Source organism: Carlito syrichta, unplaced genomic scaffold (assembly GCF_000164805.1).
Source record: "Carlito syrichta isolate Samal-C Ts95f unplaced genomic scaffold, Tarsius_syrichta-2.0.1 Scaffold304068, whole genome shotgun sequence".
NCBI classification, from domain to species: Eukaryota; Metazoa; Chordata; class Mammalia; order Primates; family Tarsiidae; genus Carlito; species Carlito syrichta.
The window spans coordinates 302,107-328,503 of NW_007248164.1; the positions used below are offsets into that span (position 1 = coordinate 302,107).

A 26,397-nucleotide genomic window follows, 5' to 3' on the forward strand; every position below is an offset into this window, starting at 1 on the left:
AAAAAAAAAGCCAGGTGTGGCGGTGGGCACCTGAGGTCCTAGCTCCCAGGAGGCTAAGGCAAGAGGATTGCTTGAGCCCAGTGGGTCAAGGCTGCAGTGAGCTATGACAGTGCCACTGTACTCCAGCATGGATGACAGAGCGAGATTCTCACCTCTAAAAAAAAAATTATTTCATGAATAAGTACACATATAAATAATTTTCATTCAACAAGCTTTTATAACATAAAAGCAAGTTTTCACAATAGACCTCACCATTTAGGAAAAAAATCTGGGAGGAATACCTATCATACATTCAGTATTTTCAGTAATTCTGGCTGACCAGGAATACACTGGCGATATTAATAGTTTGGGATTTTAAAAAACATTTCGCTGGGGAGGAGAGAAGGAGGAGAAAACCAAACAATTCACTGGATTTTTTTTTTTTTTTTTTTTTTTTAAGTAGGGACTCACTCTGTTGCCCAGGCTGGAAGGCAGCGGCACAATCAAGGCTACCGCAGCCTCCTGCACTCAGGCAATCCTTCCACCTCAGCCTTCCAAGTACATGGAACTACAGGGTCACACCACCACGCCCCGCTAATCTCTTGATATATTGTAGAGATGAGGTCTCGTCAAGTTGCCCATGCTGGTCCTAGAACCTTTCGGCTCAAGGGATCCTCCTGCCTTCACCTCCCAAAGTGCTGGGATTACAGGCATGAGCCATTGTGCCCAGCATTGTTCCTTTTATATTATAAAGGTAATCCTATCATATACCCCAAATTTTCGGTATTTCTGACTGAACAGGCATACACTGGCGATATTAATAGTTAACTGGGATTTTAAAAGCACTTTACTGGTTCCTTTTTATTATAAAAGTAATTCCTGCTGGGCACAGTGGCTCATGCCTGTAATCCCAGCACCTTGGGAGGCCAAGGCAGGAGAATCCCTTGAGCTGAGTTCAGGACCAGCTTGGACAACATAGTGAGAATTTGTCTCAAAAAAAAAAATTAAAATATTAGCCGGACATGGTGGCTGACACCTGTAATCCCAGCACTTAGGGAGGCTATGGGGAAAGGATCACTTGAGCTCAGGAAGTTGAGGCTGCAGTGAGCTGTGATGGCGCCACTGCACTCCAGCCTGGGTGACAGAATGAGACCCCAACTTAAAAAAAACAAAAAAACAAAACTAATTCATATGACTCAGGAAAAAAATTTCACAGTCAAAAATGTATGAAGTAAAAATTAAAGTCCTATTTCTTCCTTTCCCTGCCCATGTCCAATACCCAAAGTTAACACTTGTTAATAGTTTAGGACAGATCCTTTCAGACAAGCATTTACAAATATATGTGGTATTTATAAATCAAGGACAGGAATAAAACCGGTCCTGAAGAAAAACCACAGCACAGGCCTTAGATGCTGTTAGGCCTCTCCTATTTCTTTTTGTTCTCTTCTTATTCAACTTGTTTTCCTCTCTCACTGAAGACAGGCCTTTTGGCTCCTCCGTTCATGAAAGACCATGGCCACCAACAAGTCCCAACTCTGTAGGACCTCAGAGTTCAAAAGTGCAACCAGACTATACTAGAAATTAATCCTGTTCCAAATCTGAAGAAGAGGTTTCTATTAGCCTATGATGAGTCAGGTTCCATCCTGTGACTTGCCTGGGGTGGGTCAACTTGGGGAGATGGGAGGATTCAGGTCAGAAAAAAACGTAAATATTCATTACAAGGTATTTTGATCCTCATTCCGTGTTGGTACATTCTCTTTAGAGGGTATGTAATAATCCATAGTATTTTAAAAGCTAGACAATATTATACACATTGAGATTGTCTAGTCTTTCATCATTATAAAAAACACAGCAACGAACAATTATCTATATTATACATCATGGACTTTGGGGGTAATAGAATATGTACTAGCTGGGTGTGGTGGCATGTGCCTGTAGTTCCAGCCACTCACCTGAGCCGAGCAGGTCCAGGCTGTGGTGGCTGTGAGTGTGCCACTGTACTCCAGCCTGGACGAGAGTGAGACTTCAACTCAAAAAAATAAATAAACAAAAGAATATGTACATTTGAAATTATCATACATATTGCTACCCTTCCCTCCAAAAAGGGTGTAACGTTTATGTAATGAAGATGACAATTCCACATAGACACCTGCATTGGACATTAACATTCTTTTTAAGCTCTGCCAAAGCATTATGTGGAAATGAAAAGATACTTATTCATCTATTCAACGATATTTACTGGTTGTTTATTCTGTTCCAAGCCTCATCCTTGGGATCACAGCAGAAAACAAAACAAAACCCTTGCCTTCATGGAGCAGTGGCAATTACATCAACGTAAATGTTGATGAGTGCTATGAACGAAAATAAAGGGTAAGATGGTTTGACTGGATTGGATAGAGTTTGTTATTTTAATCGAAGTGGCTAAGGAAGGACTGTATAATAGGATCACATTCAAGCTGAGAACTGAAGACATAAGGGTAAAAACTAGGTAGATACCTGGGGAAAGGGCAGTCAGGCCCCGGAGAAGCAGCATGCCTGGCAAATCCAAGGAAGAGCAAATACTGGGAGATTGGGGCAGAGTGAGCAAAGGATACGATGTAAATAGGATAACAGAGGGATAAGATGTAAAGGTAGGATCTAGAGAACATCTTCATCGTGACTGCAAGCAGTCTGCGCTGTCTGTAATATTAACAAGAGCAAAAGATCATTTTGCAGTTGCAACCTCCCATTTCCAGACTCCTCGGAGTTCTCAGCTCACTGGCGCGTAATCTCTGCAGATGGCTGTAGTACAAGAATGGTTGAGGGCATTCATTCATTCAGAACTCTGACCTTCTGCGTATCTAAGTAAAGTCTAATCCATGCTGGTGACACTTGTCGGGAAAACGTTCCCGACCTCACAACCCACTGATCCCAATTGAACCTAGTGGACCAGGCACGGGCGGAGAGCAGCTGCGCCTGCGCAGTGGCGCCTCGCGGCCCCGCCCAACCCGTCAGTGGGCGGGGATAAATCGGCCGCGAGGCGCCTCTCTGCGGAAGCGGTCGCTGACTGCCCCATTACGTGTCGGGGGAGCGAGGCGCGTCGCAAAACGTCGCGAGGAAACGTCCCCACGGTCTTCAGCCCTGACGCTTTACGGTACTAGGCAGTGCTGAGCGGGGAGATGTCGGCGGCGGGCTGGGCGGATCCCTCGCGTCCTCCCAGCAGCTTTGCGAAGCGGGTCCTGGTGACCGGGGGTGCTGGTTTCATGTAGGTAATGGCGCCGCTAGCCAAGCAGTGTCTCCCCAGAAACCTCCGCCTTTTCCCGCGGTTCTGCTTGCCCTTGGCAATTTGGGTCCAGCTTTGGGGGGCGGGGGGAAGGGCGTGGGTCCTCGTGCGCCACCTGGAGCGTCTCGGCTTCCCCTTTCTCCCTGGCCTGCGAAGACGTGGTTCCCGTGACACTGCGGCTTCTTTAAAACGCATCCCTCTCAAAGCAAGAGTGCCGTGGTCCTATCCGCCCATCTATGGCTTGAGATGCTTAACCACCATCACTCTTCTGAGTGCACTCTCATTACAGGAAGCTGCTCACCGGCTACCTCCCACCCCCAGCTCAGAGCCCCCTTACCTCGCCACACGATTCGCAGGCCTCATTCACATAGGTACCCCCAAACCGACTTGAGGATTGTGATCAGACATCCATTTATTCAGCAAAGTTTAAAGAATCCGCTGTTGGCACCATTTTCTTCTTTATAACCACATTCGACCATCAAATCATCTACTTCTGCAGTATATCTTTAAGACAACCACTTGTCACCACTCTCCCCTGTCCCCCCTACCCCACGTTACCGCCCTCCTTTACCTAGACTACTGCTGCACTCTCCTGATGGGCCATACCACTTCCACTCTTGTTGCCTGAAAGTCTGTTCCTCACGCAGAAGTCAGTGTTTCTTAAGTCTATCCGATAACGTTAATGCATCGGATTTACTACAATGGTTCCTATCAGACTTAGAATAAAGTCAATGCTCTACCATATCTAGGAGATTCAAGTGCCTAAGTCCTACTTTTCCTACCTGACCTCTTGCTTTTCTGTGTCTATCACACTTATCCTCTTACTGTTCCTGGGACACACTAAGCTTGTTCCTTCCCTTGCTTTGAGGCCTTTGCACTTGCTTCCTCTTTACTTAAGGTGTTTGCACCACTCAATTTCTGTTTTTATTCAAATATCTCCTCAAGATACCTTACCTGACCACCCTATCTGAAATAGCCCCTTTCTCGACGAACACACGTATTCCTACCTGAAATTATATTGTGTATTTTTCTTTCCTTATTTATTGCCTGCATCCCTGCTCTAGAGTGTAAACTCAGTGAGGGCAGAGACAGTTGTTCACTCAGCACCTGGAAGGATGCGGGCCCCATTCTAGGTCTTTGGTGATTTTTGAATGGGTGAATGCAAGAGTAATAAATGGGAAACTCTCCAGTCTTCAAGGAGCTCCGTGCCTAGTGGAAAAAGAGGGAATGTGGGTTTCTTGTTTATCGCCATCAGCACATTAAATCACTCCTTCCAATTCTAGTCATTTGGCAGCGGGTACCAGACAGGCAAGTGTCATTTGATGAGAAGAGCATGGGCCTGACAGAGTGGTACTTGTGTGAAGGTGTGGTTCCTGGGAGAGTGTGACCTAAAAATGCTATGAAAGGGCTGCTAAGCACAAATTCGGTTCATAATTTGGTCAAAGGCTTCCCTTAACTCCTGGGAACCCAACAGTTTAAGTATATATGATAAAATATGGTGCATCTTCTTGCTGTGATATGCCTCTGCTTTCCCTTCCCGTGAAGCCCAGGAGCCACTATTTATGTCCAACTCAGGACAGTTTGAGCCATTATTAGCCTGGGAAACCTGGGTTCAGTCATCTACGACCCTCCTGAGGATTTTGGTTACACCACCAAATTCTTGTGTCAAGTGATAGCAATTGCAGAAGTTACTGTAAACATAAACAGTTTACAATGCTCATACTATTTAATGCTTACCTAATTGTACCTGTAGTTCTGAAAAGGCATGTTATGGTTTCTGGACAGTTGGACTGACGACTGTTTTTTGTCTTGCTTTACTGTTTTTGTCTTGCTTTACTGTTATGCTCTGTGCATTCTTGTACAGCATCATTTGGTTAAACTGATTTTTTTCCCTTAAACCCAGAAAATTCCTTTGTGTAGTCTAAAGGGGTGTAAAACTTTTGTTTATAGATACTGTTGAAAAGTTTGGTAAAATGCGTGTGTATATTTAGTGTAATTATTTTCTATTATCTTGGAAAAATTTATCTTTGACTGTTTTCCTCATACTCAGTAGCTTAGGATAACATTCAAGACTTTAGAGAAGTTAAAGTTTTCCACTAACAAAATATACTTATATACTTTTTTTTATAGTGCATCACATGTGATTGTTTCTTTAGTAGAAGATTATCCAAACTATATGATCATAAATCTAGACAAGGTGAGTTTTATGTATTTATTTATTTTTTTAACTTTAAATGTTTTTATTTTAAAGATGTGGAGTACAATTCAGGGTTAGGTATAAGGTGAGTTTCATAAAAATGATTTCTATGAACTGGGTTAAGTTTTAATTTAATTACATCGAAAATATTAGAATCCTGTCATTCTATATTTCAGATTTTTATTTAGTCAGTTTAGCAATTGGGGGGGAGTCTGTATAGTCAGGTACTCATGCTGTATTTAATCTTATATAACATTTTTTGAAACATTCATTTATCATGGTGGTCCATAAAGTTAAAGTTTTTTGTTTTGTTTGTTCAGTTGCAACTTTGCACATGGACTTTACTTGGATTTTCATTTAGACTATAAAAAAAATTACAAGACGATTTGTTGATCATAAGCCTTAATTTAATTTTTTTGTATTTTTAAATTGATGTATCTTAGTTACATTAGATATTTAGATATTTGGGGGGTATATGTGTTATTTTTATGCATATATCCAATGTGTGATGATCAAATCAGAGTAGTTGGGATTTCCATCATCTCAAACATTTTTCTTCATCATGGGAGCATCACAGTTCTTCTTGCTGTTTTGAAATAGATAATAAATTATTGCTAACTGTAATTTCCTTAGTATACAATCAAATACTAGACCTTACTCCTTTTTTTAACTGTATTTTTATATACATTAACCAACTTTGCTTCATCCTTCCCTCCCCACATCCTTCCTACCTTCTGGTAACCTCTTTTCTCTTCTCTCTACCTCCATTAGATCCACATAAAGGTTTTTTGTTGTTTTGTTTTTGAGTTGGAATTTCACTCTGTTGCCCAGGCTGCAGTGCAGTGGCATGCTGATGGCCACCTCAGCCGCGACCTGCTGTGGTCAGGCGTTCCTTCTGCTTCAGCCTTCCAAGTAGCTGGAGCTACAGGAATGTGTCACACCATGCCCAGCTAATTTTTTTGATTTATTGTAGAGACGAGTTCTCACCATGTTGCCCAGGCTGGTCTTGAACCCATGGGCTCAGCCAATCCTCTCACCTCAGCCTCCCAAAGTGCTGGGATTATGGGTGTGAGCCACCACCCCTGGCTTACACATAAATGTTTTAAATGCAGTGTTTTTAGCAAAAGAAAACCTTCATTCTTTCTAAATTCAATGTTTAGTGTAATATGTTTGCTAATCTTTTGTTGTGTTAAGATACTTTATTTGACTTAATTGTTTATCTCTTTGATTTTATAACTGCCATCTCCTCGAAAATTATATATTCATTTTTAAATTAGAATGCAATGAAATGAATTTAGTTTTGACAATATTGCAGTAATAATAGGAGTCTCCCTGGAGAATCTAAAAGCCAGGATTGGGAATCACTGGATATCTGAATATAAACAGAAGCTGCAAATTGATACCTTAATTTCATAAAACCTATTAGTAATTATGTACAGGTAAATAATAACCCATAACGCTTATGAATTTTTGCCTATGGACAGGAATTTTTTTCCCCCTGTCTGTACACCAATATACCAACAGTTAACTGAGGAACAAGTGTAATGAGTTACAATATGTGTAACACAGGTGTCATTATTTTCTGTCACTAATTTCTTTTCTGAAAAAAATAAGTTTCTTTTCTAGTCACCAGTGACTAGAGGCAAATTTGGGCAGGAACATTTTTTAAAAGTAGAGGTTTATAAAAAGTTGTGTTGTTTAATTTTGAAAAGGTAACAAAATTACTCATTTGTTTTTTACTTTTAAGATGTAGAAACTTAAAATTTATAAAAACATAGAGCAAACACTCTTTAAAAGGACATGTTCTTTTATTACAGTCATTAACATCTGCAATCTTTAAGATAAATGGATGTTTTATAGGAAAAGCTAATATTATCACTTTTTGTGTTGCCCTGCTATACTCTTACTTTAAGCTGGATTATTGTGCAAGCTTGAAGAATCTTGAAACCATTTCTAACAAACAAAACTACAAATTTATACAGGTATGAATATTTTCTTATAATTGGTTCTGTGCCTCTTTAGTCAAGCAGAGATTATATTTCTGGTTTGCAAACTGGTATAATACGGGCTTGGAAGGAACACTAAAGATCTTTTAGAAGATCAGTTAGTTCATTTCCGCAAGTGCCGTAATGCTCTGAAGATTACTTTTTGATCAGCACCACATAAAAAGCAGCATGTGATTTTTGGTACCTTGGCTGATCTCTGAGTAGCTGGCTGAATTTAGATGGTTTGTAATTTTAGGTCCTCATTAGACTTTTTAATTAAGACCTTCTTGGGATTCAGAGTGATTGGAATAAGACTTGGGTGGTAGTTTATGCCTATAATCTCAGCACTCTGGGAAGCTGAGGTGGGAGGGTTGCTTGAGCCAATGTCACTTGAAGACTGACCTGGGCAACATAGCAAGACCTCCTCTCCACAAAAAAATAAAAAAATTAGCTGGATGTGGTGGTGCGGGCCTGTAGTCCCAGCTACTCAAGTGGCTGAGGTGGGAAAATCACTAAAGCTCAGGACTTGAAACCTGTGGTGAGCTGTGATCATGCCACTGCATTCTAGCCTGGGCAACAGACTGAGACCCCGACTCAAAAAAGAAAAAAAAGTTAAAAGTGATAAAGACGGCTGCTACTCTGAAAGGTCAACCAAAAGCCCACCATAAAGCTGATAGGATAGTTTTCCCCCATGAAGGTTGTTTGACTCTGAAAGTCTGGTTCCTACTAATCACTCATAGCTGAATCCAAAATATCAACCACAGGGCCAGTTCGTTAATTTGCAAAGGGAAATGTTGCTGTCAAATGAAACTATCTTTTGATGCATGTGTGTCTTTAAAGTGATTCTATAACTTCCCTTTTTAACCACAACACTTAAAAGATATACTAAGCAATCATTTTATAATTCTCTTCCTCTATATGAAGCTGTTTTTTCAGCTACTGAAGAGTTGAGAATATGTAATTTTAGAAAAATTAAATGTACATATAAACATCAAAAATACCATAATTTTACTTAGTTGTGATAAAATGTTTTCCAATGTCATTCCAGTTGTTACACTTTAAAATATTATTTCAAAGAATGGTTATTTCAAAGGGTTTTTTAAAAATGCTAAAATAAAATTTCTGTTAATATAGTGACCTTAGGCTGGCAAGAATATTATGGTTAAAAACCAGCACAGTACTTAGTGCTCAATAAAATATTGTTTTATGTTTATTTGCAAAAATACTTCTGCTTTTTTTGTGTCCTCAGAAATCTGTGCATGCAAAAATATTTGTAGTTGAATATCTAATATCCTAAGATGCTAGAGAAATAAATCATGATTATACTTGCTTGACCACTTAGTTGAATTGGCATTCCCTATCATCTTGGGAGGTGGGAGATAGAGGGCGTTATAGTACAAATGGTTATTATGAGTGAGAGAGCTCAGTGAAACCCAGCCTTTTCGTGTTTGCTTTTTTCCACATAGGGTGACATATGTGATTCTCACTTTGTGAAACTGCTATTCAAAACAGAGAAAATAGATATAGTACTACATTTTGCCGCACAGACACATGTAGGTAAGCATTGTTTTATTTTATAGTTATGATTGGCAGTGTTTCTAGGCTAACTATCCTAAATTCAAAGTCCAGTAATGGAATTGAATAAGTAGGTACAGCACTTAATATATGGCTTTGAAAGAGGATATATCATACTGTGTCAGAAAAACAATCCCATGGTTACTATGTCATCAATATACTTGGCACTTTTTAGATTGCTTTTGTTAGTGTAGGTTGAAATATAACCTTGAACTTGGAGTTTAACCAATTCAGGATAGTGAAGGGATGGACCTTCAGCTGTGTTTTTTTTGTGTGTTTTGTGTTGTATAGTGGTCTCTCAAAATGTTTTTTTTTTTTCCCAAAATGTTTTTAATTTGTATTTTCCTTGATAATTAGTAAGACTGAGTACTTTTTTTTTTTTGCAGTTTGTATTTGTTGGGTAAGGGGTATGCAGATGAACATTATTATTGTATCATTTTATGCATTTGAGATATTTTCTAATAATTTGTCTAACATTCTTATTGTTAAATATAACATACATTCAAAAGAATTTAAAAGTACAGTGAAATAACTGTGAGCCCTCATGTAGCCATTACCTAAATAAAAGACAGAACATTGCTGAGTCCTCTTTAGTAGAAGCTACTAGTACTGTCTATTGTCTGATTTAAAGTTATAATTTCCTTTGCTTTCCCCTATGGTTTTGCTGTCTATATATTTGTCCCTAAATAATGTATGTTAGTTTAGTCTGTTTTTAAATTTTATATAAATGGATATATAAAAATACATGTAAGTTTTTTGTCTTGCTTTTTTAAAATCTGTGTTGATTCATTCATGTAGTTGGGTATAGGTGTAGTTTATGTTCAGTGTTATACAATATTCTAGTCTAAGAAAACACCACAGTTTACTTAGGTATTTCATTCTTGATGGGCATTTGGGTTGTTTATTCTTTTGGGCAATTTTGCACAATACTATCATACATTCTTGCACATATATCATTGCACACACAAGTACATATTACCTGCAGATGTATAGCTAGATTCATACTTCATATTGAGATAATATTCAAACTATTTTCCAAAGTAATTATACCAGTTTCCACTCAGAAGTGTGTGACTTTCTGTTTATCCTCATCTCACCAAAGCTTATTTTTGTCAGTCTTTTCCATTTTTGCCAATTTCAGTGCTAGGTAGTAGTCTTTCATTATGTTTTTAATTTGTATTTTCTCTGGTTACTAATAATATTGAGTACTTTATTTTTTTGTAATTTGTATTCATTTGTGAAATGCTTTTGAAATCTTTTGACCATTTTTTAATTGGTCTGCCGTTTTCTCGTAAGAAAAGTTTCAATGAGAAAAATTAAGTAGGAATTTTTGACTAGGAGGATACTAGTTATTTAAGTATCTTCTCCTTCTCTGGCTTATCTTCTCACTCTTCTAATAGTTTTGATGAACAAATGTTTTTAATTTTAGTGTAGTTGAATGTATATGTCTTTTCCTTTATAGTTAAGGCTTTTTAGGACTTAAGAAATTATCTCCTACCCTAAGGTAAAAAAAGCTTTATAATTTTGCCTTTTGCATTTAGATTGGTAATGTCTCTGAAATTAATTTTTTTTTAATGTTTTTAAAACCACAACATTTATTGTGTGACTAATTGTTGAAATTCTTAAGAAGAACTGGATGCTGCAACAGCTGCCCTCTTGGGTTTAGGTGTTGTTCCTTCACAGAGTCCATGCCTGAATCTGCGGCATACAATTTTTAGGTGCCTCATCTGACCAGTCCCGGTGGTATTTAATCTTTTAGCTTTGGCACTCCAGTTATACTTTCTTATGCGCTTGACAGGGTAGCCACATTTGCCACAGGTCGACTTCTGAAGGTGGTAGGCCTTAGAGCCACAGCGGTGGCACAGCGTGTGCGTCTTATTATGACTCTTTCCAAATGATGGTGTTCCCTTCATCGTCTCGCTTCTGCCTGAAATTAATTTTTGTAGATGGTGTAAGGTAGGAGCTAGGTTTTATTTTGTACATGGAAATACCAGTTTTTCCTGCATCATTTATTGAAAAGTTCACCATTTTCTACTGTTCTGTTATCTATCAGGTATCCTCGTATGTGTGTCTTTTTCTCTACTCTTTTTATTTGTCTGTCTCTACCTGTGCTGATTACACACTGTGTGTATGTGTGTGTGTATATATATATATTTTGAGTCAGAGCCTGACTGTCACCCAGGATGGAGTACAGTGGCATGTTCATGGTCACCGCCGCCTCAACCTGTGGGGCTCAGGAGATTCTTCTGCCTCAACTTCCAAGTAGCTGGAACCACAGGCATGTGCCACCACGTTCCGCTGATTTTTTGATTTATTGTAGAGATGAGGTCTCACCATGTTGCCCAGGCTGGTCTTGAACCCCTGCTTTGCTGGCATCAAGATTTATTATAAAGCTATAGTAATTAAGACAGTGTGGTAATGGCGTAGGCTAGACAAAAGCCATGGATCAGAATAGAGCCCAGAAATAGAAACATACATATATAGATATTTGACCTGTGACAACAGTAGTGATGGGGAAAGGTCGGATCTTTTCAATACATGATTTTGAGCCAAACTGGTGTCAATATGGGAAAGAAATCTAAATTTAAAAACAATAACTTTTAAGAAAAGAATGTAAGAGAATAATTGTGACATTGGAGTAGGGAAACAACTCTTATATAGGACAAAGTACTAACTCTAAAGGAAAAGGTGAAGATAAACTGAACTACACTGAAATTAAGAATGTTCACGGATAACAAGACATCATTAAGTAAGGGAAAAGGCACACCAGGCTGAAAAAAAGGCAGTTGCAAAACGCTTGAATCCAGATATATAAAAGACTTTATAAAAATCTATAAGGAAAAAAACTGACAGCCCAATCAAAAATAGCCAAGAAACTTAAACAGAAACTTTCCAAAAAGAATATACCGATAAGGCATGGGATAGAAGGGAAGAACAGCCCAATAAACAAATGTAAAGGTTTTTAACTTCCTTAGCAATCACAAAATTGACAACAGCAAGTGTTGGCAAGCATCTCATACATGGCTGGTAGGAATGAACAGCTGTTTTGTTGTTAGCCCAGTAGAAGTACTTGCTCTATGAGATATGGAATTGCTGTATTTGTCAATATAGTATGTAATCAGGCTGGTGTGGTGCCTCCTACCTGTAATCCCAGCACTTTGGGAAGATGAGGCAGGAGTTTGAGACCAGCCTAAGCAATAGTGAAATCTTGTCTTTACAAAAAAATTAAAAAAATAGCTGGGTGTGGTGGCATGCACCTATAGTCCAGCTACACCAGAGGCTGAGGTGGCAGGATGGCCTGAACCCAGAAAGTTGAGGCTGCAATGAGCCCTGCATTCCAGCCTGAGCAACAGAGACCTCAACTCAGAAAAAAAATGCACACACACAAGCTGGGCGCGGTGGCTCATGCCTGTAATCCCAGCACTTTGGGAGGCTGAGGTGAGAAGATTGCCTGAGCCCAGGGGTTTGAGACCTGCCTGGACAACTTGGCGAGAACTCGTCTCTACAATAAATTAAAAAATTAGCTGGACGTGGTGGTATACGCCCATGGTTCTAGCTACTTGGAAGACTGAGGTGGAAGGATCACCTGAGCCCAGCAAGATGAGGCTGTGGTGACTGTGAGTGTGCCACTGCACTCCACCCTGGACGGCAGAGTGAGACTCCTACTCAAAAAAAGAAGAAAAAAGAATTTGATTTTCTTAATTCATGAGTTACTTAAACATGTATATTTTAATTCCCAAACACATACAGATTTTCTTGGTATCTTTTTGTTATTAGTTTCTAGCCTAATTGTATGTGGGTAGATAACATTCTATCTGATTTTAGTCTTTTGAGCTATAATTTGCTTTTTGGTTCAGTGTATGGTCACTATCTATAAATTTCATGTTTATTGAAAATAATCTTTCCCTACAAACATTGGGTTCATTGCTAATTAGGTTAAGTTGATTAATCATGTTCTTTACATCTCCTATAAATTTCTGGTGAACTGAACCTTTTAAGCTTATGAAGTGATCTTTCTTCCTTGGTGATGTGTACTGCTTTGAAATCCTTTTTGTTTAATATTAATGTAGCGGTGTCACTTTCCTTTTGGCTAATATTTTCAAGATATGTCTTTTTCCATCCTTTCATTTCCAGCCTTTCTCTATTTTTATGATTTGACTGCATGTCTGATAAACAGCATATATTTGGCTTTTGTTGTTTTAATCTGTTCTTGATCATCCTTGGTATTTGCCCTCAGCATTTCATTTGTTGATATTTGGATTTATTTTTACCATCTTATTGTATGGCTTTCTGTTTTTCTCACTTGTTCTATTTCCTTGCTTGCTTTTTAAATTTTTTAAAAATCTTCTTTACTTTAAAAATATTATTTTAAAAATTTCCTATTTGCTTTTTTAAAGGACTTGACTGTGGAATTTTCCTTATTTTTTTTCTCCCTCTACTAGTTTGGAAGTTTTATATTCTGTTTGTATTCTTAGAGTCGGTACTCTAGAAATTACAAATGTGTAATTAACTTATCAATGAGTAAAGTTCATGATAATGTTTTCCCTCCTCACAGGTAATACTTTAATTTCTAACTCTTTTTTTTTAATCCCCAGCTCTGCTTTTACATAGAATTTTAAGTGGATCTTGACTGATTTTATCTTTTAATCCCACCAGATATCATCATTAATATTTTATATGTCAGTGTTCATGTATAGTAGGGGCTTGCAAAATGATGATACTCTAATTATGTCATTTATTCATTTATGCCTTGAATATTTACATAAAACCAAGTTTTTTTCATACATTATTAGATTACTTTGAAAGATAATTGATACAGAAAAGCCAGGTTAAATGCTCAATTTTTTTTATTTACTAGATTTTATTATAATTAGTTGGTTTCTGAGCATCTTTTTTTTCTTGTTCTAAAAATTATTATGAACTCAAATTTTTAACACATTTAACTTTTTTGTTTTAATCAATTGTAGTTTTTTAAAATTTATGTTCAAATTGGCCCACCTTAGCCATTGAGAGCCTTTTCTAGTTGCTTCTAGTTACTTCCTGAGCCTTTTTTGATGTAGCCTTAGGAGTCTTTGATGGCCATTTCACTCTCTGTTGTGGCAGGATGTTCCAGGCTTATCATCAGTGTTTCTTCCCAAGATCTGGAATCAGCCCTTTCTCTAGGGAGACCATTTTCCTTTTCGTGGAAATAGTATTCAGAGACCACAATCTGGGCACCAGGAGTGCTCATTGACACAGATTACACATTGTTTCAAGACTTTTTCAGTTGACAGAACTAGGGAATATTTGTCTATTTACTTCAGATTAAATATGCCATGAGTTCATATTGATATCCAGTTCAAATTGAGAGTTGTTTCTGAACATTGATCTCACAGTTATATCCTCTTTCCCTCATTATGAACACCTTGGTTCTTAACAGCGCCATCATAATTACTCTGTACTTTATCCCAACACACACAATGAGTCTAAATTTCCTTTTCTTATGAGGATATCAGTAAGATTGGAGTATATCTCACCTGGAAGACCTCATTTTAACTTAACCACTTCTTTAAGGGCCCTGTCTCCAGATATAGTCACACTATGAGGTAATGGTGGTGGTAGATTAGACTTTGACATGAATTTAGGGCGAAATACAGATCAATTCATCATTCTGGGTGAGAGGGAAATGCGCATGTAATTTGACTTGATATTGCCAGGTTTCCTTCCTTAGGGATTTTACATTTTACATTCTCACTCCCAGTGTACAAAGTGTATTTTCCCCTTAGCCTTACCAACAGAATTGTCAAGTTTTTGAGTTTTTGCCAGTCTGGTATGTAAGAAATGGTATCTCTGAGTTTCAGGTTTTCCTTATTATGAGTGACATTGTGCATATTAAACTAAGGGTCCATTTGTATTTCTCATCTAAAATATTTGCTTGTCTCCTACCCATTTTACTGTTGTGCTGATCTTATTTTTTAATGTTTAGTGTAAATTGAGAATGTGAACCCTTTGTCTCTGATAAGTTCAAATAGTTTTCCCAGTTTATCATATGTCTTTTTACTTTGTTTTTAGTTTTTCTGTTCAAAAACAAACAGTTTTTACATAGTCAGTTTATCAGTTTCTTTCCTTATTGCTTTTGGATTGTGAATCATAATTAGGAAAGTTCTTACCATCCCTGGTTATAGAATTTCAGTTCTTTTACAGTAAATTTATTTTTAAATAACTTAGCCATCATTTATTGCTTTTAGCAATAATAGATTGATCTGAAAAGCCTAGACCTCTGTTTCAAAACTTTTTAAAATTTAAGAACATTTTAAGTTTAAATTTGTTATTTCTTATTTTCTTCTTTTTAGAACAAAAAAGTATTTCCTGCGTATTTAACAGTCATAGTTTTCTGGGTTCTAAGCATTTACATGTGCTATGTAATTTAGGTTTAAAGAAATGATAAGTATCAATATTTATGTATGTTATTTCTAAAACTGTTGCAGCGGTGGCAAATGAAGAAATGTGAATAGTACTCTCCTTAAATCTGAGTCCACAAGTTGGTATTTGTTTTGTACCTTGGGTAGAATTGTTTTAGCTTTTTGCTCTTGTTTTTTTTTTTTTAGACCTTTCATTCGTACGTGCCTTTGAGTTTACCTATGTTAATGTTTACGGCACTCATGTTTTGGTAAGTGCTGCTCATGAAGCCAGAGTGGAGAAGTTTATTTACGTCAGCACAGATGAAGTATATGGAGGCAGCCTTGACAAGGTGAGCTTAGAAAATGTGTATTTCACAGTATAATATTATGCAGCCATAAAGAAGGACAAACATAGAGACTTCTCAGCAACTTGGATGGATTTAAAGTCTGTCCTACTCAGTGATATATCACAGAAACAAAGAACAGAGTATCACATGTTCTTACCCCGAACATTTACCGTAATACTTTAAGAAAGGGATTGACAGTAGTAAGATACTGCCGGGGTAGGGGTGGGAGGGACACAACGTCAATAAGTTTACCTGATCTCAAACCAAGCAAAGTGGGTACCAAAGGGAGGCCCAAACTTTATTTGTATGATGACCACTTGTAAACCTAATCCTGAATTGTACCTCACATCTTAAAATAAAATTTTAAAAAATTTAAAAAAGAAAAAGATTATATGTATTTCACCTGCTTACCATGTACCACGATACAGATCTGTCCTATTAAACTATACCAGGCTTTTTTCACTCTCATTATACACATTTGTGACACTCTCCAGAATGTTATTCTATTGTTTCCTTTGTTCAGATCAAGTGATGCCACCTCAAATGCGAAACAATAGCCCAGTCTTGGTACAGATTTATTTGTAATTTTGCAGGAGCAGATCTCTCCTTTTTGTCCTAGTCTTAGCAAACATGATAGCTATCATTCCCATGAACCAAAGTGTAAGTAAGTTAGGCTGCAGCTTATTGCCTTTCTCTTCCGCTCAGGAAAGCTCACTGGCATGGCAAGGAGTGAGGATGAAGTCATCGTAAAAACTGGTGTTGACTTTTTGACTATTCCCAAATATTATACTCGTTATGAAAAAAAGACTTCATTTTCCAGGCTATAATTTTTGTAGTCAGTGTTTACAGTGACATCATTTTGTTTTATTTAATTTTTAAAAAATTTCAAAACACATTCATAGTGAAAAAAAGTTATTAGTTCAGAAAGACTTACAATGAGAAAAGGCAGACCCTGCCCACTTCTCAGTTCTCAGTTCCCAGTTCTGCTTCTAAGAAGCAACCATTTTCAACTTTGTGATTTTTTTCATGTAACTGCTCCTTCCTTCCTGACCTCTGTTATCCTGACAAAGAATAAAATCATCTCTGACACAGTGGCCAGAATGATTTTTAACCTCTAAGTCAGATCTGGCATTACTGTGCTCAAAACCTGTCCCTGTTTTTACAGTGGCCTTCATGGTTCCTCATATCTGGGCCTTTCTCTCCCCTCATACCAGCCTTGTTGCAGTGCCTTTGGACCCAGTTCTGTCTCAGGGCCTTTGCACTCGCTCTGTCTGCCCGCCTTATAGGATTGTTGTGAGCATTAAAGAAGTTACTGCCTGTTCGTGGAAAACCGCCAGGCATATAAGGTTCATGACGTGTTTTTTAAAATTTAATAATTGACATTTCAAATTTGTAGTATTTTTCTGATTTTTATATTTAGAAAATATGCATAATACTTTCTTAAACATATATTTTTAAAATTAGGAATTTGATGAATCTTCACCCAAACAACCTACAAATCCTTATGCGTCATCTAAAGCAGCTGCTGAATGTTTTGTACAGTCTTACTGGGAACGATACAAGGTAAGAACTGAGGTCATTTCAGGAGCTCTTTAACACAAGTTCCTTTGGACTTGTGTTAAAACCCCAAGTTGGTTGGGTGCAGTGGCTCAACCCTGTAATCTCAGCACTTTGAGGGGCCGAAGGGAGAGGATTGCTTGAGCCCCTGGGTTCGAGACCAACCCGGGCAACATGGTGGTACCTCATCTCTATATGAAATCAAAAAATTAGCCGGGTGTGGTAGCGCACGCTTGTAGTTCCGGCTACTTGGAAGGCTGAGGCGGAAGGATCGCTGGAGCCCAGCAGGTCGATGCTGGAGTGGCTGTGAGAATGCCATGGCACTCCAGCCTGGGCAACGGAGTGAGACTCTAACTCATAAAAAACCAAAAAAAACCTCCAAGTCAGCTTTAGCAACATTTCATTTTTAGAGTAGAAGATATGGGTTGAGAAAGTTACATGTTTAGGAATTTTAAAAACTGACTTTCTGTATTGTATGGCCAAAGGAGGACCCACCTCTTCTTGTTCAACTTTCACTAGAGGAGTAATTTGAACATGTGTATTTGTTCTTATTTCAGTAATAAGTAGATATGGCTATAGTGAAAGCCCTGTTAGAATCCTGTGAGTGGGGGAAGGTACAGGATAGATCCCTGTTCTGCCTCATGCTTACCGCTGCATGGTTCAACTCCACATGAGTGGGAGGTAGACTTGCCCCTGATGCTCCAAAGTGTCAGTATGGGAGGCTTGCCCGGTGTGAATCCTCAACTTGCGTCGCCTTCATTTGGCTTCCCACTGATCTTTTAAGTTACGAGGGACTGGGTCAGAAAGGCAAGCAGTGGAGTGTCTTAAGATTCTCCCAGCTTTTGTGTTCTAGTGGCGTTAATCCTTTTCCCTTTCGTGGTAAGGGTTGGTATAGTGGAGAGCGCCAGCTTGGGATTTGACATCTAACCCTACTCACAGTCCTAGAGGTGGTCTCTGAATTAACCTTCTAGAGAGGTCCTCAGTGCTCTGCTGTTGGACTTACAGACCTTCCCCCGTCTACGTTCATCCTTCCCTTGTCCCAGTGAAAAGAATGTTCCTCTTTGGGAAGTCCTGCCTTTATCTGAATCCCATTCTCTCCTGTCTTTTTAAGTTTCCAGTTGTTATCACAAGAAGCAGTAATGTTTATGGACCACATCAGTATCCAGAAAAGGTAAATTTTACTTTTGAATTCATAGTGACTTTTAGTGATTATAGCTTCTCATTATTTAAAATAATCTCTCTTCAGTTATTTGTTTAGAATAATTTATGTTGTAATTGCATATGTCATGTAGGCTAGATGCAGATCCCATCAGACTTAGAGTTAGAAGACCTAAATTAAAGTCTCAGCTTGACATTCACCAGCCGGCGTGACCTCAGGCCCTTTGAGCATAGTCTTTAGATTGAAGAATGGTGATAATATGAGGGGGGACCCCAAAAAACCTGGAATTTATTTATTAAAAAATTGTGTATTAGGCTGGGCGTGGTGGCTCAAGCCTGTAATCCCAGCACTTTGGGAGAGCGAGAGTATTGGCTGAACTCAGAGGTTTGAGACCAGCTTGGGCAAATTGACGAGACTTCCTCTCTACAATAAATCAAAAAATAAGCCAGACGTGGTAGCGCGTGCTGTAGTTCCAGCTACTTGGAAGGCTGAGGTGGAAGGATCGCTGGAGCCCAGCCGGTTGAGGCTGCGGTTACTGTGAGTGTGCCACTGCACTCCAGCCTGGGTGACAGAGTGAGACTTCAACTCAAAAAAATATATAGTTGTGTATTTATTCGTACATGTTTAAACTTTAGTCAACTTTAAAGTACTCTCCATTTGATGCAATACACGTATCAAGATGTTTTTTCCAGTGCTAAAATAGTTTTTGAACTTGTCAATTTTGATGCCTCTTCCACATTGGCAAAAAGTTTTCCTTTGAGAACTTTTTTATCCAGGGAAACAAACAAACAAAAAAGTCACAAAGGGCAGGATTGGGTGAATATGGAGGGTGGGGCATGGGAGTCATGCCATTTTTGGTCAAGAATTGTTGAACACGGTGTGGGCAGGTGTGCTTGTAAATTGCCCTTCATAAAATGGGCAAATGCACTGAAAGGATTTCCAAAAAATAAAATTCACAGAAGCGCATCTCACAACAACACTAGATGGAATACTTATGCCGTGCGTTCCTAGAACACTTTCTTAGTGGAGGAAGCCTGCACTACAAAGGGCCCCCTTCCGAAAGATAATTCTGGGGTTTTTTGGGGTCCCTCTCATACTTAGAAAGGCTTTTGACGGATCTAGTGAAATGACGTATGTGCAAGTGCCTTTTTAGGACTTTTTAGCACTCTAAAGCACAGTCGAATACTTCCACCACTACTGTCACACTGCAGTTAGGACTCCCAATTTGCAGTTAGACCGTTAGGTCAGAGAGTTAAAAGCTAATTAGAAGCTGCGTACAGTGGCTCACACCTATAATCCCAGCTCTTTGAGAGGCTGAGGCAAGAGGATTGCCTGACCTCACAGGTTCGAGACCAGCCTGGGCAACTTGGTGAGACCTCATCTCTACAATAAATAAAAAATGATCCAGGCATGATAGTATGCACCTGTAGTTCCAGCTACTTGGAAGGCGGAGGCGGAAGGATTGCCTGAGCCCAGTAGATCAAGGCTGCAGTGGCCGTGAACACGCCACTGTACTCCAGCCTGGGTGGCAAAGTGAGACTCCCCTCACCCCCGCCAAAAGCTAGTTAGTGATTTAGGAAGCTCATCTACATAGACTATCTTACTGTCAGCTGATTCACTCTGCCCTAACCTATCTTTACTGTTGTGGGCCTGAATGTCTTCCAGAAATTAATAAGTAGTGAATAAAGAAATTTATTTAAGAGGCTGAAAATGCCTTCGCAGTTGGCTCTTTATTAGCCCAAATTTGGGTAACTGATGGCCGTTCTACCTAAACTTGGAGACTGGGTTTTCTTGCTTCCCAGCTGGTTGCATTATTCTGTTTGCCAAAAGGAAAAAGCCATGTCATGACCTGCAGCTGTTAATTTCTACTTAGCTTAATTTTTCTTTGAATTCAAGAACACTGGGATTTACTTTTACAAATTCCACAAGCACTTATTGCATAAGTTCTATATTTAAAACAATAAGTAAGCTATGATTTCTGCTCCTATGAAATTGACACAGGTGAGCTTTGCGATGAAAGTAACTATGAAGACCTTTTCTGAACTTATGTCATTTTATCTTGCTCTTTAAGAAATCCTTTTTGCTTAAGTAAAAGTTAAAAGCTAGTTGACGTTTTACTTATCAAATATTATAGATTTTTCATGAATTTCTGATAACAAGAATTAGAAGTTACCCATATATATTTCTTAATCTTTTCTTCTTATGACAAGTCACATTCATATTGATGAGTGAATTTTCAAAGTCTAAAATGATATTTAAATATTCTTTTAGGTTATTCCAAAATTTATATCTTTACTACAACACAACAGGAAATGGTATGTTATTATTTACCTTTGTACCCATCTACTTTTCTGGATGTTAGTGTATTTGGTGACATTCTTTCTTGAGAATCATAAGTCTTAGAGTTAGAGGTGTAGAGTTGAATGTTCCACCAAATTTAAGATTCCCTTCCGCAGTGTAAAAGTTTTTAAAATAATTATAATCTTTAATTCATTTTTATAATTAACTCACTAAATTCAGTTCTTAAATGGTCTATCATAGAACTTTGAGCTATAGCATTAAAATTTGACATCTTTATATAATTTTACTTTTCAAAGGATTTATTTAATTCATAGAACTGTAGATATTTTTTTCAAAATGAACTTATGGTATAATTTTTTTTTTTTTTGGCCAGCTCGTTGGCTTATGCTTGTAATCCTGGCACTTAGGGAGGCCGAGGTGAGAGAATTGCCTGAGCCCAGAGGTTCGAGACTAACCTGGGCAACTTGGCAAGACCTTGTCTCTACAATTAAAAAAAAAAAATTAGCCAGGTATGGTGGCATGTACCACTATGCCCAGCTAATTATTTAATTTTTTATTTCTTGTAAAGACAAGGTCTTACTATGTTGCCCAAGCTGATCTTGAACCCCTGAACTCAAACCCCTGGGCTCAGTCAGTCCTCTCCTCTCCGCCTCCTAAAGTGCTGGGATTACAGGCATGAGCCACCGAGCCTGGCCATGGTATAAAATTGAATAAATATTTCACAGTGATCACGTATACATTTGCCACTTTCCTACTGAGACCTCAGAAGGTGTGAAGATTATTTAAGAACTCTGGACAAGATTTAGAAAAGTTAGGAAAATTTGTGTTTTCAGTAAAAGATTTCTAGAATCCCTGTGGGAATTGGCTTCTCTGGAATTGTAGCTGGTCGTTGTTTTTCCTTGGTCTGGGAGAACTTACTTTACACTTTATGATTCCGCTTCATTTAATCTGTTTAGCTGCATTCATGGATCAGGGCTTCAAACAAGAAATTTTCTTTATGCTACTGATGTAGTAGAAGCATTTCTCACCATCCTTAAAAAGGGGAAACCAGGTGAAATTTATAACATTGGAACCAATTTTGAAATGTCAGTTGTCCAGCTGGCCAAAGAACTAATACAACTGGTATGTATCTATTGTAAAAGGGTGCTATTTTCTTTTTCTTTTTTCCTTTCCTCTGATCTTCATTATTTATTTTTTACTTTAGAGTTGCGGAGTACAAGTGAGGATTTGCTATATAAGTAGGCTGCGTGTGGTGGAGTTTGGGCCTCTAGCTGGTCCTCTCTCCCCCTGGTAGTGGACCAGGTACCCACTGTGTTGTCATGCATCCCCTTCCCTCCTCCCACTCTCCTTTCCCCAGCAATGTCTTGTGTCTGGCAATCCCACAGAGGATGGTATTTTCAAAATTGTTATCAGTGGCAGTAATCACTAATTTAGTCAAAATCAGCAGTTTATAGTTTACTTAATTTAAAAGTAGATTAGTAGGAAATGAAATTAATTATTATGTGCATTATAGGTATCTTAATTTAAGTTGTACTATTCATTTAGTAACAGCTTTTCAGAAAAATTCATTAAAGATACATGCCCTTATTGTAAGACATACCTCAATTTCAGAAATATAAAACTATATGTTCTAGAATAGTGATATGTAAAATATAATTGAGTATTCTCATACATTAGAGGACATCAGTTATAAATCTTATAATTTAGTAGAAAGAGGGGCTGAATAATAACCAAGATCCAAGAACATTTTTTCCCATAGTTTATATAACGTATATTCTTTCTGAGCTTCAGATGGAATTTAGGTTGTAAATATGGAAAGTTTTACTAAAGTGATGTTCATTGTAGCTGTCTTCCTGGCTTTGAGGCAGTTGTTTTTCTTGTCTCTTAAATCGGCCATTGTTATTCTCTGATCTCATTTTATAATTTGACTCAAAAGCCTTCTCCATTTTGACAGATCAAAGAGACCAATTCAGAGTCTGAAATGGAAAATTGGGTTGATTATGTTAATGATAGGTGAGTAACAAGTTAAAACATTGGGGAAAGGTTGTGAAATCTGAGTTACTTATAAAATTATAAGATACATGTACTTAACTGAAAACTAGTGTATCTCTTTTGAATTTTCTGCTAAAGTATTTTTTTCCTGCGTTTAAATGTCATACAAATTAAGTGAAGAACTATTACTTACAGAAAATTATTGACTCTTTCCATACTGGACCCTTTGCGGTATGAAATCAAGATAATAGCATCTTGCTTAAAGAAGTATTTCCGAGTTTAATTATAATGTACATAAAGTACCTGACTCAAGGCCTGGCACATAAGAGTCCTACTAAGTTTATGTATATTTATTATTCATTCATTGAACATGTATTGAGTTTTTTCTGTGTGCCAGGCACTGTGACTGAAACAAGAAGATAAACCACAGGGAGGGTTAGGCATCTGGGATTATGGATGATTTTTTAAAACAATATGTACTTGGCCAGGCTCACACCTGTCATCCAGCACTTTGGGAGGCAGAGGCAAGAGGATTGCCTGAGTCTGGGGGTTCGAGTCCAGCCTGAGCAACTTGGTGAGACCTTGTCTCTATAATTAATAAAAAATATAGCCGGGCATGATGGCATGCGTCTATAGTTCCAGCTACTTGAAAAAAGGCTGAGGTGGAAGGATCACCTGAACCCAGCAGGTCGAGGCTTTGGTGGCTTTGGGTGTGCTACTGCAATCCAGCCTGAGCAACAGAGTGAGATTCTAATTGTTTAAAAATGTACTCAATTTTAATATATATTTAATTTTTAATACCTATTTGATTAGGATTATGGGTTGTTTTTAAAAATATATACTCGCTTTTATAAATTTTCTGCAAAAAGCCTATTGAGAATTTTTTTAAAGAGAAAACTTGAATTATGGTAAAAATGTGTGTCTCTTACTATTTAAATTTGTAAATATATATATCAACAAGTCATTTTAGTTCTGCTTTATTTCCCAAGGCCTACCAATGACATGAGATATCCAATGAAGTCAGAAAAAATACATGGCTTAGGCTGGAGACCTCAAGTGCCTTGGAAAGAAGGAATAAAGAAAACAAGTATGTTACAAATTAATTAATTTTAATCATGTCAGAAACATTTAAAGGAAAAGTAATGTATTTTAAGACATTATACAAAGCAGCAGAATATTGTGACGCATCATTTATACTTTTAAAATTGTTGCATTTAATATATTTCTAGGAATAGTCCTGTGTCTTTCAAGCATCTTGAATTTAATAGATTAACTGGTAATCAGTCTTCCTGTGTGTCATTGGCATGCCTCAAATACCCGCATCACTTATTCTGATGTGATGCACTTTGTTTTTTGAGTCGGAGTCTCACTCTGTCGCCCAGGCTGGAGCGTAGTGGCACGCTCACAGCCACCACAGCCTTGACCTGCGGGGCTCAGGTGATCCTTCTGCCTCTGCCTTCCGAGTAGCGGGAACTACAGGTACACACCACCATGCCTGGCTCATTTTTTTGTTTTATTGTAGAGACAAGATCTTGCCAGGTTGCTCAGGCTGGTCTCTAGCCCCTGAGCTCAGGTAGTCCTCTGGTCTCCGCCTCCCAAAGTGCTGGGATTACAGGCGTGAGCCACCACCCAGCTTGAGGTGTGTGTTTTATCACCCCACACTTCTAAAAGAAAGGTGTGTTTTGGTAGTCATTGGTGTCTTCTTCTTTCTTAGGGGTATGTAAAATAATGGTCCATCAGTAGTGTCTTAGGGTTGATGAAATAATAGTCACAGTTTTTGAGTGTCTTAAATCTTTTAATTTTGAAACAAAGAGGAAGCAAATTCATTATGTGCAGAAAAATCTGTTAAAATATGTGCATATAAAGTCCGCGTATATATGTTAAAGCTTTAGGAGGAAAGACATACCCAGATGTAGAAATAAGTCTTGATTCAGAGCTTGAAGTACAGAATACTTGTGTTGAATATTAAAAAGCAAAATCAGCCAGACTCGGTGGCTCAGCCTGTAATCCCGCGCCTTTGGGAGGCTGAGGTGAGTGGATTGCCTGAGCCCACGGGTTCGAGACCCACCTGGGCAGCGAGACCTCATCTCTACAATAAATCAAAAAATCAGCCGGGCGTGGTAGCGCATGCCTGTAGTTCCGGCTACTTGGAAGGCTGAGGCGGAAGGATCACCGGAGCCCAGCATATCGAGGCTGCGGTGTCCAGGAGCGGCCACTGCACTCCAGCCTGGGCGACAGAGTGAGACTCCAATTCAAAAAATAAAAAATAAAATAAATAAAAAGCAAAATCAAAAATAACTTGAGACTATCGAGTCTCTTTTAAGTAAAAAAGCTTTTATTGATCATACACCAACATAAAATAATTTCACATTTTAATAGAAGGAAGCTCACATCATCTCACTGTACCTCTGATACAGTATTAAATATTTATATAAAATATAAATACTATATTATAGTTTTTTCTGTAAAATAACTTTGAAACCAGTGCAAATGACTTATTCTCCCCTCTTTGATGAATTCCTTAAAATCAGAATCTTAAATATTTATACCAGTAAGTATAGTATTGAAGGACGTTTGAAGTTTAAAAGAAAAAGATGATTGATTTTTAATTTTATGTTTTTCAAGTGATGAAATGTCTTCTGATTAACATAATTTTTAAGTTCAAATTGTGTACATTATTAGGCAGCCATTGTTTGCTGATTATCTGATGGGTAAGATGGGTAAGAATACTTAGCAGGATCTCAGTAAATGTTGGTTAACTGGTGTGTAGTTTTTCATTTTTTTCCTTTTTTTTTTTCCCATTAGTTGAATGGTACAGAGAGAATTTTCACAACTGGAAGAATGCGGAAAAGGCATTAGAACCCTTTCCAGTACAATCATCGCCATTTATGTAGTCAGGACAGTTTTCAGAGAAAGAAGAAAATTATCCTACCTCGACAAGTAATATGAAATCAAGTGACCAAATGAAGGGTCCTCTTTTCATTTGGAATTAGATTCATGACTTTTTGTGTAAAATTCAAATGCAAAATGCTGCAGTCTTTGGAAGAATTTCAGTATTGGTGCAGAATTTAAATATCAAAATTTTTTCACAAATCCTTTCTCCTGGAAGTTAGGAAACAGTAGGTACAGAATGACTCTCCCTAAGGCTGGGCCAGGAAGGAGATGTCTCCTGGTTTTGAGAACAAAGAGAGGCACTGGCGCTGGGCAGATGGCAGCCTTCTCTGGCTTTGAACTCAGTCGGCTCTTCCCAGTGCCTGGAAAGTCTCTGAAGTTTTCATTTTTAAGCAATATAGGATGAGTATTATGCCCTATTTTATCTTTTTTTAAAGATCTGATGTGCTGTAATTACCTTAAAAATGGAACAGAATAGAAGCATATCTAGCACTTTTTAACTTTTGATAATTTTGTAAAATTGATTAAGTTGAATGCTTTTTTTTTTTTTTTTGAGGAAGCAGGATTTATTGAGAGGACAAAAAAATCTCCCACAGAGGGAGGGGACCTGAGGAGGTTGCCCAAGTTGAATGCTTTTTTAGAGAAGAGTGTAAAGTTTTTATATTTTCAAAATCAGTTGTTGCCCTATATATAACCTGATATCAGAGAAATTTTATCATGTATTTACTATTTAAAATTATTTTATTTATAAGATTATCAATACCTTAATGT

The 26,397-nt window shown here is 37.9% G+C and overlaps 1 protein-coding gene and 1 pseudogene across 2 annotated transcripts; one reads left to right on the plus strand and one right to left on the minus strand.

Moving 5' to 3' along the window:
- Positions 1–3,005: 3,005 nt before the first annotated feature.
- On the plus strand, positions 3,006–26,158 carry TGDS (TDP-glucose 4,6-dehydratase). Its single transcript, XM_008059444.2, has 12 exons — positions 3,006–3,223; positions 5,372–5,438; positions 7,352–7,420; positions 8,890–8,980; positions 15,586–15,728; positions 17,190–17,288; positions 18,394–18,453; positions 20,713–20,756; positions 21,699–21,864; positions 22,697–22,755; positions 23,724–23,821; positions 25,540–26,158. Exons 1-12 carry the CDS (start codon positions 3,138–3,140, stop codon positions 25,626–25,628), a joined length of 1,071 nt encoding a protein of 356 aa, XP_008057635.1. The 5' UTR covers positions 3,006–3,137; the 3' UTR covers positions 25,629–26,158.
- Positions 10,576–10,911, minus strand: LOC110595764 (annotated as a pseudogene). Its single transcript, XR_002482047.1, has one exon. The product of XR_002482047.1 is annotated as a 60S ribosomal protein L37 pseudogene (transcript).
- Positions 26,159–26,397: the final 239 nt, after the last annotated feature.